This window comes from Eucyclogobius newberryi, unplaced genomic scaffold (genome assembly GCF_026437365.1).
Source record: "Eucyclogobius newberryi isolate DKJ021-1_F unplaced genomic scaffold, fEucNew1.0.hap1 SCAF_1, whole genome shotgun sequence".
Taxonomy (NCBI): Eukaryota; Metazoa; Chordata; class Actinopteri; order Gobiiformes; family Gobiidae; genus Eucyclogobius; species Eucyclogobius newberryi.
The window spans coordinates 15,667,986-15,680,701 of NW_027315723.1; the positions used below are offsets into that span (position 1 = coordinate 15,667,986).

General features: G+C 40.3%; 1 protein-coding gene across 1 annotated transcript in view; it reads left to right on the plus strand.

The window, feature by feature from the left end:
• The first annotated feature begins 2,305 nt into the window (after positions 1 to 2,305).
• map3k2 (mitogen-activated protein kinase kinase kinase 2) overlaps positions 2,306 to 12,716 on the plus strand; it is a 19,959-nt gene continuing 9,548 nt past the window's right edge. The window contains exons 1-12 of the mRNA XM_072435476.1: positions 2,306 to 2,684; positions 3,645 to 3,713; positions 4,001 to 4,119; positions 4,873 to 4,913; positions 5,001 to 5,100; positions 5,362 to 5,475; positions 6,713 to 6,806; positions 7,415 to 7,542; positions 7,780 to 7,859; positions 7,946 to 8,010; positions 11,314 to 11,406; positions 11,687 to 11,914. Coding sequence (XP_072291577.1) covers positions 3,659 to 3,713; positions 4,001 to 4,119; positions 4,873 to 4,913; positions 5,001 to 5,100; positions 5,362 to 5,475; positions 6,713 to 6,806; positions 7,415 to 7,542; positions 7,780 to 7,859; positions 7,946 to 8,010; positions 11,314 to 11,406; positions 11,687 to 11,914 — 1,117 coding nt within the window. The 5' untranslated portion in view covers positions 2,306 to 2,684; positions 3,645 to 3,658. The remainder of the gene's footprint in view (positions 2,685 to 3,644; positions 3,714 to 4,000; positions 4,120 to 4,872; positions 4,914 to 5,000; positions 5,101 to 5,361; positions 5,476 to 6,712; positions 6,807 to 7,414; positions 7,543 to 7,779; positions 7,860 to 7,945; positions 8,011 to 11,313; positions 11,407 to 11,686; positions 11,915 to 12,716) is intronic.

The following is a 12,716-nucleotide window of genomic DNA, read 5'->3' on the forward strand; positions in this document are numbered from 1 at the left end:
CATAAATGGTCGTCAGGAGTGACTTTAGCTGACGTCCCAAGATGGCGGCTGCGCCAGAGAGTCATTAACACTGTGAACAACGGAGGCAAGACAAATAAATCATCTGTTAAGTTCTGTACACTTCCAAATCTGTTAGTTTGGCTAAGATAGCAGACAATGAATCAAAATGTAACAGTGAAAACCCAGTTAAGACGACAAACTAAACATTTACAATAATAATCATATCATGTATTTTAAAAGAAGAAAATAAAAAATACATGGTAGAAAACTATTCTTGACATTGATTTTAGTCCTCTTTATACATTATTTGTTTAAATCACAGACCGTAATTTTTACTGTGTACGGTTTAAATTTTGATGGGCAGAAAACCTGTTAAGTGCAGTTCACGTTAGCGGCCACTTGAGGGCACATTAGATTACAACATAATTGGCCCTCAAGTGCTACTGAATTATAATATGGTGACACTTTTTAACATTAATTGATTATATTGTATAGAATTTAAACAAAGTGTCTGTTAAAACACAATCCAAACTATGTGTAAAAGTTAGTGGAACAGGATTTTTGGAGGAGCTAAAAGTACATTGGTTCCTATGGCAGAACGCTCGTGTCCTGCCCTAACATGGCATGGCATGGAATGGAATTAGGTATGGACCATCGATTATCGGGCTGGACTCGCGTTTCATGATCCATGTTCCACACCTTAAAGCAGGGGTGGACAAATATTCTCCTCCAAGGGCCATATTCGAATCCAGGCAAGGAGCCAGAGAGGGCCAGCCCGCGATCATTGGTGTGAAAATTTAAAAAATAATAATAATAATAATATCAAATTAAATACAACTTTTCTGTCAAATATAGGCTATTGAATATATGTTTTAATTAATGCATAAGGGCAAAAATATATATATATACATTTTTATTTTTTATAAATATTACTTTGCATGTTTGGCGGGCCGGATTATAAAGACAAACGGGCCGTATGTGGCCCGCGGGCTGTAGTTTGCCCACCCCTGCCTTAAAGGAAACATATGCATATTATGCTTTTACAGGTATCGAACCATAAGAGAAGTAGATACTAATTTAACATTTTGTTTATAGCTGCGCCTCCTCTGGATGATCGACGAGAGTTCAGAGTTGACGGCTGCAACCGAGGCGGAGCTAAAGTCTGCGAAATGCACCTTTTCAGTTGGCTGCCAACTATTAAAGGTAACACAACAACAACAACAACAACAACAACTCATCAATAACATCAAACTTGACAAAATAGTCAACTGGAAATTTGAAGATAATCATGAGCAAAGGTAGGTAGGGAAGAAAACAGAGGGTAGTTTCAGATTGTTCAACGCTGAAGCCTAAGTGAAAAAGGATCAAACCATTGCCTGGTAAATAATTAAATAAGCACAGGATTGGCAGCAGCTGCTTCAGCTGGTTGGTACCGTTTGGATTTCACGCTTTCAGCTCGTGACGTCAGAGCAAGCTGGGGTAAAGTGCACCCCGATAATATAATAGATCCATGAGTGCACCACGTTCAGATCACAGTTGATCAACACTGATCGGATATGTGCAGGTCTTGCTTATCCTGATGTCCCTATTGATCTACAACGGCTAAGTAATGGAGATTGACTTCCAGTTCAAAATTGCATTTGATAACATGACATTTTAGAACCCAAAATGTATTACTTGACCGGAAAGTTCACTAATCAACAACAATCAATCTGTCCGAACGCGCCTTTTATTTTTTTTCAAATAATTGCAACAAAGTACAGAGCAATGGGCGGGGATAAGTGGTTGGAGTAAAACAGGGACGTGTGGGCGGAGATAGGACGTAGGTAAAAACAGGGATTTTCTGAGCACTGGAGTCTCAGTTGCAGGGCAATACAGGATTACTAAAATATGCACAAATCAATCAAACGGAGGAAACACCATGGTAACCATGGTTGTTGAAACCTCAAAAAGTTGCTTTAGCATGATATGTCCCCTTTAATTAAATGAACTGTTCCTAAACATAATCTTAAACTGGCTGTAGATAAAATTATAGTTGAAAACAAACATTTGCTAAATCACCAATAAACAAATAAAACATTTTGGGTGCAGATTGGAAAACATCAAAAGAGTTGTTTCCAGGCGACAGGCAGCATAGGCCTTTATGTTGAGTGAGCAAAGTTATTATTAGAAAAAAAAAAGAGTCTTGCCTTAAGGTTTAAAAGTCAAGTTTTAATAGACCTTTAAACAAATCAGCTCACAAATAATGAAAGAGTCATAAAATTGAGTTCCCTGGCCAATTTGCTCTTATTTTGGTGTTACTTGCTCTAGTCGTAAATGTGAATGCAGCTTGACGCATCTGGAAGCTGCGCTCAGCGAAGCTCCACAGTCACAAACAAGGCTGAAAAGTGCATCAAAATGTGCACTTAGGTCGAACTTCAGCCTCGTATGACTGCGCAAACATCCCGACACTCAGCTGGGTTCGTCGGGACCACGCTGTCGCTCTGTCCTGGAGGTCTATAGCAAGGTTTGACTGTCCTCGGCTGGGCCTCTTCGTCGTGGCCCAGCGGGACTCGAGTGAAGTTCGGGGCCAAACTTCTGCTTCTATCTGCGGCTGTCTGCGACTCTGTCCGCGGGGCCCGGGGCCTCTGTCACCGGCCCTGTGGATGAGGAATTAACACGCAAACCTGATAGCACCCAGGTAAGTGCACACAGAGTCCTCAAATGTCACCAAATTATGAAAAACATTCGTTGTGGAGCTTTTACTGCCGTTTGAGTGTCGTTAGCATTAGCTTAGCTTGACAACTTCCCTGTATACGGAACTGAAATTAGCCACTTAGCTCCGCGAATTTGCTGTGTTTGTGGCCATATTTCTAAATTCTACTTAATTTTCTAATGATCTACACGAACACTGAGCGTAAAATACCCTGTTAAGGATTTTGTGATGGTAGGAACGAGTACAAGCCCGTCATTGAGCAGTAATTAATGGCTAATGAGGCCATAACAAGTGTAGTGTTGTGGCTGTCAAACTCCGCTGCCGCTGTTCACACTCTGGGCTTTGAAACGTGCTCATACAACAAAAATAAAACGATTATTACTGTAATCATGGGAAAAAAATACATTAAGATATTTTTTTATATGATTTTCTCAATGGTGTATGTTACAAATCCGCATTTGTGCTTCAGCATTCCACAATTATGAATTGCGCATTAATTATTAACTCTCTGTAATGAACGGTATGCCATGACTGTATGTAAGTCGACAAAAGATAAGTGCTTTGTGCATCGATTAGTCGACTAAAAGGGGGCGTGACATAATCTCTAACTTAGTTGATCTCACGACAAAACTACATACAGACAATAATGTAGATTAAACTGCTCCTGACTCTAGTGGACTAATATCCACCACCTCCAGGCTGTACTATATGTGTCAGGGTTGTGGATGCAATCATGCTTGCAGGTGTTAACAATGTTTATCAGTGCAATAAAAACTGTCAAATTGGTGGCGGAAAAACGCTGAGTTAATTTCTGGCAAAACAGTATTTCAGTGGTACTTTACGTGAGAGTATTAAGTACAGAAGAAAAAGACAGAACAAACCCTACTATGAGTAGTAGTTACTTGCACCGGTGCTGTTGTAGGGTCACTGTATTTGTCTTTTTCAGGAGAAAGAGTCCCGTTGATGGGAGAATCCTCTGTCCTGGAGTCCTGGGTCAACCGCTGTTCCACAATGATGGGTAAGACCACAGGTTTGACATGTCATCAGCCATAATTTATTCTTTATTAAGTGTTAGTTCAAATGTGTATGATTACGGTACATACATTCCTAATTCAAACAATAACCCATTGGAGCTATTTTTCTTTTCTGCCATTTTCAATTTCTTTTAACTTATGGGTCTTATTTACATTATTTTAAATATTCAATAGAAAATTAACAAAACTAATTTGACTGTAGACACTGTATCAAAATTATAACACAAGCTGTCTTTGTTTAAATCTCTGTGGTTGATGTATTTCATTGCAGATGAGCAGGAGGTCCTGAACTCGATCATGCAGGACTTGGCTGAACTGCACCGCTCCAGCCGACCTGCCATGTTCCTGTCTGACCTGGGCAAACCCAAAGCCACGTCGCCAAAAAACCAGGTCAGGAGAAACACATTATCAGTAGTAATGTTTATTGTTCTTCTTTGAATTGACAAAAATGTGTCGAGATTTGAGTAGCTTTGTGAGTTGTGTTCTTGCTTCAAAATATTATCTTTGTGGAAGTAATTCATCTGTGTAGTTGGTCAAGAAAAGGTGACGTATTTGGGTAATTCAAACTCTGAATTCAGGAGCTGTTTGGAGTATAGACATTTAAAGAATGATTAAAAAGGGAGTTTAATAAGATAAGGTATGGAGTATTAATTTTTAGCACATACCATGTATAGATCACATGTTACCTTTTGTTGGTTTGAAAATGCTACATTCGGCAAAAACAATGTATTAAAATGTTCGGTTCCGGTTTTGACGTTAGAATTCTCATACCCATTCTCCTGCCACTCTCCTTCAGAGCATCAGCACAACACATGCACAGCATGCATGTTAATGAAGGTGAAACGGTAAAAAACACAACAAAGAGCCTTTTTAATAATCATTATTTGTGTGCAGTAGCTCACCACTGGTGATGGGAATCACAAACAAATTGAATTAAACTTCTCTTTACTGTTGAGAGGGAATCTTCTTTAGTCAATTATCCATCTAAAATACAAGATGCTGAAGTATAGTTACTCAAGGCAAATAATATGCTTATTATAGCATATAAATGTGCTCGTAGCAAGTATAGTAGCCAAACTCTAGTAATTAATTGCGGCCCTAATCATCTTGTACTCATCGTTTTCTATATGCATGTTTTATCAGAACGATGTCCGGGTAAAGTTTGAGTTCAAAGGAGAGAAGAGGTGAGATTATTTGTTCTTTAAAAAAAATGTTTTTTATTACTCTATGACCTTTTTATTCTTTTTAAATTGTGACCGCTCTTTGTGTAGGATTCTACAGTTTCCTCGACCGGTCACACTGGACGAACTCCGAGACAAAGCGAAAGTGGCTTTTGGTCAAAACATGGACCTTCACTACACCAACAATGAGGTTATATATTATAATATTATTAACTGTTCAAATGTTTTTGAGATGAATATGTAGCAAATGATGAAGAGAAAAGGGGCAGATGGAATGGCAATTTCCAGTGTACAAATAGTAATTACTGAATGTGTTCTTAGCTTTGATTGGACAATTAAAGGATTAAACGGTTTCTTATTATACTGTACATTAAAAGACTTTAGGGGTTCTGTTAGGGTGTTTTGTTGTTTGTCTGGGACAAATATAATATCAATATCACATCCTTTACAGTTGGTTATTCCGTTGGCGACGCAGGACGACCTGGACAAAGCCGTAGAGCTGCTGGACCGAAGTGTTCACATGAAGAGCCTGAAGATCCTCTTGGTGCTGCAGACAAACTCCCAGGTCTGAACCACCACAAGCTAACGTCTTTTAAAGTGGGATATATCATAGAAAATATATTACATAAACGATGATATTGAAGACCACTTTATGCCACTGATTCTATAAACCTACAGTAATGCCTGATATTCCAATTAAACATGTGTAATTGACACCTGAACTCTTCTATAAAAGGAACACCACTTAACTATACTTGTCTTTACACCTGTAAGTTTTCCTCAGTCTTAGTATATGGACAGACCATGTCTCATATTCAGCTCACAACCTACAGAATTCCTTGAATACAAGCAAAATGGCACTGATTCAGGACTGGCTGCAGGGGCTAAGGCTCAGGCCTTAGCCACAGGAATTGCACAAACATGGCAGTGGCTCAGTAAATGTGTGCATTTACACGGGTCACTCAAAACAAAAGAGATTACGTGGGGCATTCTTACAAAAGTTCTAAAATTGTTCCACAAAAGTGTTGCACCTATATGGAAACGCTTTGGCCGATAACCAATATTAGGCCGATATTTTCTATACTTTGTTTGTTTGTTGTCATTTTAACACTATATATATTTTTAATAAATAAATAAATATTGTATTTTAAAATAAGGATTAAATCTATATGTATAATATATAAAATGACCCTTCACATGTTTCCATTCTGTGAATTTGTTTTATTTAGATTATTTCTCAGACTCGAGTGTCTCTGAACCTCTCCAGTCCACGTGTCATCATTGCTGTCACTGTTACAGCAGCTCCTCCTACGTTTCTCCTCAGTTTCTGTGTCTGATCAGACACTCTGGCTCTTCTTCTTAAAACCTCTTACACAAAAGCATGTCTAAACTGATCGTTTAGGAAACCTAGTCATATAATGTCGGAAAAAAAACATAACATTTATTGTGGGTTGCGAGTGAATTCGTCGTGCAAATATTTAATCATGTAACTCTGTCATTTCTGGGTCTTTTGGCTCAGAATAAAGACTGGCGTAACATTTACAGTCTGTCCGGTAAAATATAGCAGCAAAGCCTCTGTTCACTGAACGGTTGTTTTCTTCCTCGTTTTCCTCCTTGTTTCTGAAGGATGGCAGAGTTAACTCTTTCATTACCAGGCGGTGGTTTTGGACTGAAACCGATATTACTCGATGACATGAATATCGGCTTATACGTATACCAGGCCGATATATATTGGTGCACCCCTACTTTTAATTCATTACACAACTATAAAGTCAATTTAAAATGTATTATTTTATTTCCAGAATTCATTGTCGAACATGGAGCTGCTACCTTCTCATGAGGAGCTGGACAACACTGGCTTTAGGGTCACAGACAAAAGCATGCTCGCTCTGATCGGTGAGAAGTAACTTTTAAACAATCACTTTGTATAATATTCCAGTCTTTTAAACAATCTGTTTAATTATATAGTTGATGTCATCATGCCAAAACATATTATATTGTGAGAAGATGGATTGCAATTTTAGTCATCTTACTATTATTGTTTAATTTGTGTAAATTGTCATTATCATTAGTTCAGTTACTAATTATTTCCATATAGGGTTACAGTGAACCGTCGTTTATCGCGCGCGTGTGTGTGTGTGTGTGTGTGTGTGTGTGTGTGTGTGTGTGTGTGTGTGTGTGTGTGTGTGTGTGTGTGTGTGTGTGTGTGTGTGTGTGTGTGTGTGTGTGTGTGTGTGTGTGTGTGTGTGTGTGTGTGTGTGTGTGTGTGTGTGTGTGTGTGTGTGTGTGTGTGTGTGTGTGTGTGTGTGTGTGTGTGTGTGTGTGTGTGTGTGTGTGTGTGTGTGTGTGTGTGTGTGTGTGTGTGTGTGTGTGTGTGTGTGTGTGTGTGTGTGTGTGTGTGTGTGTGTGTGTGTCACAATCATCAAATATTATACTGTTAAATATTAAATAGGACTTGCATTACAAATAATAATTTCAACTATTTTAATGTTATGTTCCTTTAGCTTCCCAGTCGGACCGCAGCTCTCCTCCTCCTGGTTACATTCCCGACGCTCTCCAGCAGGTGGCGAGAAACGGCTCCTTCACCAGCATCAACAGTGAAGGAGAGTTCATCCCTGAGAGCATGGACCAGGTAAATGTACACTTTTTGGTGACTTTATTGTATTATGCTGGTTGGTTTAGTTCTGGTTCTGTAGTTTGGTTGTGATTATTAGATGGGCCTGGTTTAGTCTTTATCTTGGTTATGACTTTATTTATTGCCCAAATTACTTTGAAACTTACCATGTGCAACATTAAAATTGTATACAGATTTCTTGAGCAAATACATCATTGTCAAATATTTAGTAAAGTTTAATTACTTTTGTTTCAGATGTTAGACCCTCTTTCAATGAGCAGTCCAGAAAATTCAGCATCTGGAAGCTGTCCGTCACTAGACAGCCCTCTCGATAGGTCAGGCCAGTTTATGATTTACAGGATTAAAGATTGGACTTAATGTTGTTCTGTTACTATACTATTAAACGTGTCCTCTTTCACAGTGATTACCCAAAGTCAAGGATGCCACGAGCACAGAGTTACCCGGACAACCACCAGGACTTTCCAGGTATATTATCTGTTTTTCTGAGATTTAAAATGATAAATGAATTCCACGTTGCCGCCATGTTGCCGCCCCCTTGTCATACGTTGCCGCCCCTTGGCCGTCACTTGTTGCGTTCCTTTGCACCCATAGAGCGTGGAAAGTGATCTCAAACGTACATTATGGAGCCCCCAGAGCTTTCAGAGTCCACAAACTCCTTGGATGAGCTACACAGAGGTCAATATTTAGAAAAGCTGCGATCAATCAACTCAGATCCATATGTTATGCCTAAATCACGACTCTTCCAGATATCTCCAAGCCCACTGGTCCCATGGTTCACAAGTCCCAATTTTGATCAAACGCTCTACGGCTGAATAAAACATGTTATTCTACAGCGTTTATGCTCCGGAGCTCCAGCGCAGGCAGGCGGTGCGTGAGGCTGCATGCCCGGGGTTCAGTCACCTGCCCCGGGCTGATCAGCTGTCGGCTCCGCCGCGAGCCGCTCCGTCCGCGCGCGAGTGAGTGACAACCGATAAAACTTCAGATTAACTTCAGATCTACTTTGAGCCTAAATAAAACTGAAGTTAATTCTACAGCGTGCGCAGAACAGATAGATCGGTCTGTCTGTCTGTCTGTATTTTCCCGGTTGCTGCATCAACTGCCACATAAACCTTCACCATTGTGATAATGGTAAAGAGTGCGATATCATTAATGAAGTTTTGGGCCTCTTTGAACTGTGTTTCGTCGTAAATCGAAGCAGACAGACTGCGGTTTAGAATGGGCTTGTATAGGGGGACACGCATTGAGGACGGCCAAGAGCCTGGAGGAGCGTGGAGGAGCGTGGGGGGCGGCCGTGTGACGTCACGTGAGTGCTCTCTATACAGTGCACTCAATCACAGAGCGATTCGGACATTGAGCTCACTACTTTCTCCTTGCCGTGTGTCACATGACTCGAAAAAAAGTAAGCAAAACTCTTACTAAAAAATATTTGTAAAATCGGTCTGATGCGCACAAATTTATGGACTAATAATCACCATACAAGTTATGGATCTCAAATTAAACAAACAACCGGACTGGATCATTCAACTTTATGTAATTTTAAAGCTAAGGTAAGTAGTGTTAGTAACTTTGAGCCATAATGGTTTATTTAAGTGTGTTTTGTTCATATTAAAGTGTGTTGTGTCCAGTTAAAGACCTGCCACTCGCAGTCCATTGACCGATCTAGTGACCATCGTTGGATACTACTTTTCATGGTGCATTTGGGGAAATTTTGAGCACTAAAAATGGCGTGAGCCCTAAATAGTGCCCTTTGTAGGGAATAGTGTGGACATTCGGACGTAGCCCTTGTGTTTTAGTTGTTACTCATTTTGCAACATTAGCTTTGTGCTGTTATTTTAGCCGTTTCTTCGCCCCATTATCTTTGATTTTCTGTTTCAAAACTCTGCTTCCCAGTCGCACTCATAATACGCTGCTCTTCTTTGTTGTGCTTTAGTTGCCGCAGGTCTGCACAGAACAAACTCTGTGTGAAACGAAAGCTGTTCTGTGCGCACTGCACACCACAAATTCATGCAGTTTAAATTAAAGGAATGATGGAGGACTTTTTGGCGCCAAATCTGAGTCTCATTTCCTCATGACGTGGACAGTCTATTAGTTCTCCCACATATCAATCATCTCTTTCATCCTACTGCACACCTGCAGCCTCGTTCTGGCTCATTCCCAGGATAGCAGCACGTTTCCCTGGCTGTGCATGCGTGGTTGATATGCCGGTGTATGTTTAGCGAGTTCCTGTAGTGTACATTTGCGGAGACGAGAGATGCAATCAGTTGCGCTAATAAACAAACGCACGTGTAGCAGCTGTAGCTGTTGCGTGCTTCCACGTGGGGATGAGTGTGCGCATGCGCACTTTTCAAACATTGACACAGTCGCTTGAGTTCTCAAATTGGCGAAAAATACTCCTAATAATCCTTTTAAGGTGAGAGTTTTTTAATTAGTTGTTTCACGGATTTTCCTTGACATTTTTAAAAGGGGAGGACGGAATAAAAATAAAATTTCCATTCCCATTATCAATTCACATTTCTACCATCCAAAAGTCGGAGTTGAATTTTTAAAAATAAAATTTTATTCTAAATAAATTTCTTGGATTCTTAGAATATAGGCCCTACAACCACCTCTCTACATTATCTACATAATTATAGTTATCAATGCAAGACATTGAAAATAACTCTTATTATACTGCGGTGTACAAAAATACCTTCTCAGAAAATGAATCATCCCGTAATCAAACAAATCGGTTTGATAAACTTTATTGAGTCTTGACAGGAACACAAAGTGTGCAATGAATGAAAATGTCTTAATTGAGCTAGCTTAAATTTGGCCACAGTGATTTGATCCAACGGCGCAGTAATCAAGCGTGGGAAAGTAGCGTCCTTACAATGCGATCAGAAGAGAACGTGTGACTCCAGACGAGCTGGACATGTCCACATGAGGAGGACTTGTGCTACTTAAATGGCAGCGACAAAATTATTCTGATATAATCGGTCGAGACGCGTAGTCTTTATTTCCTCGTTCGAACATGAGTTCAATGAATGGGGAGCGCGAGCCAAAGCCACGCCCACCCCGCATCCTTCATGTTAATCTACCGGTTGATCTATGGTCAAGCCGTGAGTGTCGAGAGTTTTAAAGCTCTGACGTTCGGACGAACTCGGGGTACTGCAGAAATGGTCGGAGGTCGGAAATGCTGGTGCAGAATACATTATTATTTTTATTTTTCTTGAGGTTTTGGCCAAAAAAACTGCGGAAAATCCGCGAAAACAGGAAATACATTTTTTTCGAATCTCCATTTTTGACGTCGGCGGGCTTATTAAAAACCTCTCGCCTAAATATGTAAATTGAACGAATAATCGAGGTGATACATTAATAATCAAAGCTTTTTTGTAATCAAATTACTCAATTTACTCAATTAATTGTTTAATGCTGACTTTTAACCCCTCTTGGTTTGGGGTCAATTTTTTCAAAAACGGCTGAAAAAATTACCCCCATTTAAAACTAAACCGTTTAGACCATGACTTGACGTATTTTTGAGTAAAACAAATCTAAATAAATGCCAGATATATACATTTGAATCCATACAGTTATACAGTTCCATACAGTTGTACAGTTTCATACAGTTGAACTGTCTAGGCAAAAGAAATTGCATCTCCATGGAGGAAAGAAGGTGGCGGAACCTCCACTCCAATTGTCCTAGGGATTATACTGGTCATAATCTTAATATGCAACCCAAAATTTTCAAACCTTATTTTGACCTGTTTTCTGGTCATTTGTCTGCTTCAGAGTACGACATCCCAGTGTTTGAGAAATCGGGGAAAGGAGGAACGTATCCTCGGCGCTATGGCGTGCCCTTCAGCCCTCAAGACTACAGCGATGGTAAGTGTAATCTGGTATTGTGAGGTAAAGCTAGTTTTATCTGTTTACAATATTTGACTAATGTTAAAACATGAGTAGACTAAAATGTTACCGGCGTTTTATAAAAAAAAATGTATAACTACTGTTGGAGAGCAATTTGCCCCAGAGCGACCTCCTAATGGGACTTCACTGTATTCCAATTCCTGCATCCAAAACATTCAGAATGGTGACCGCCTCAGAAATTGTCATGAAATGTAATGTTTTTGTGAAGGTACCTTTACCCATGTATTTCCTGTTTCAGGGAGGAAGACGTTTCCTCGTGCACGAAGAACTCAGGTGCATGGCTTCAGGTCTCCTGTGAATTTCAGTCCCACAGAGCAGTCTCCCAGCACCAGCAGTGGTAGTAGTGTGTTCAGCCCTGATGCAGAGGACAGCGCCACCCGCAGGACACGCAGAGGAAGTGACATCGAGCCCAATACAAGCGCAGCCCCCACACTGTCAGTCATGGACATCAGCCCGCCCAGCCGCTGTGAGTAACCAACTGCAAAAGCATAATTCTTGTTTGTTAATTTTTGTTCACTGACAATAGCAATCAAGCAATTAATGGATTCTGATAAAACTCAAATGTTCCACATGGTACATTTTCAAGTAAGATTTTTGGTTAAATAAATGACCAAACAAGCTCCTTCACCAATGTAACCAAAGTTGCCGAGGATGACACATTGGTTGCCTGACCAGCCAGTCCCTCCTACATTCTGTTCAAATGCAGAAGGGTCTGGAATTGGAGCATGGGAACTGGTCCAACCACTGCAGCTTATTTGTGCCACGTATCTCTCAAATATTTGAGAGATACGTGAGATTTAGTTTACCATATGGTAAACTAAATTTACCTTTTGATATACAGAGTTTAGTGTGTCGCTTGTTGACTCTGCAGAAATCAGCGACGTTTCTCAGTCCGCTGTGTTATTTTAATTTAATTTTTTCCGGCGTGTTTGTTCAGACACAAACAGATCATGCATCTGATTGGTTTATCTGCCTGTCAATCGCACTCTTTGGAAATCGGCGCGGCTGCATATGATTCCAGACCAAAATGTCTTTGTGTCGATTTTAACAAGGGGGAATCTCAGCCATGAACTACCAAAGTACAGACAGTTTATTAAAGTCCCGACCAGAGAGCAGAACACGCTGGATCACTGCTACACAACGTGCTGTGGCCCGAGCCACGCTTGGCTTGTCAGACCACTTCATGGTTCACCTGATCCCCACGTACAGACAGAGGCTGAAGCTCTCAAACCTGTAGTGAGGCCTTCTAAGAGATGGACCAACGAGGC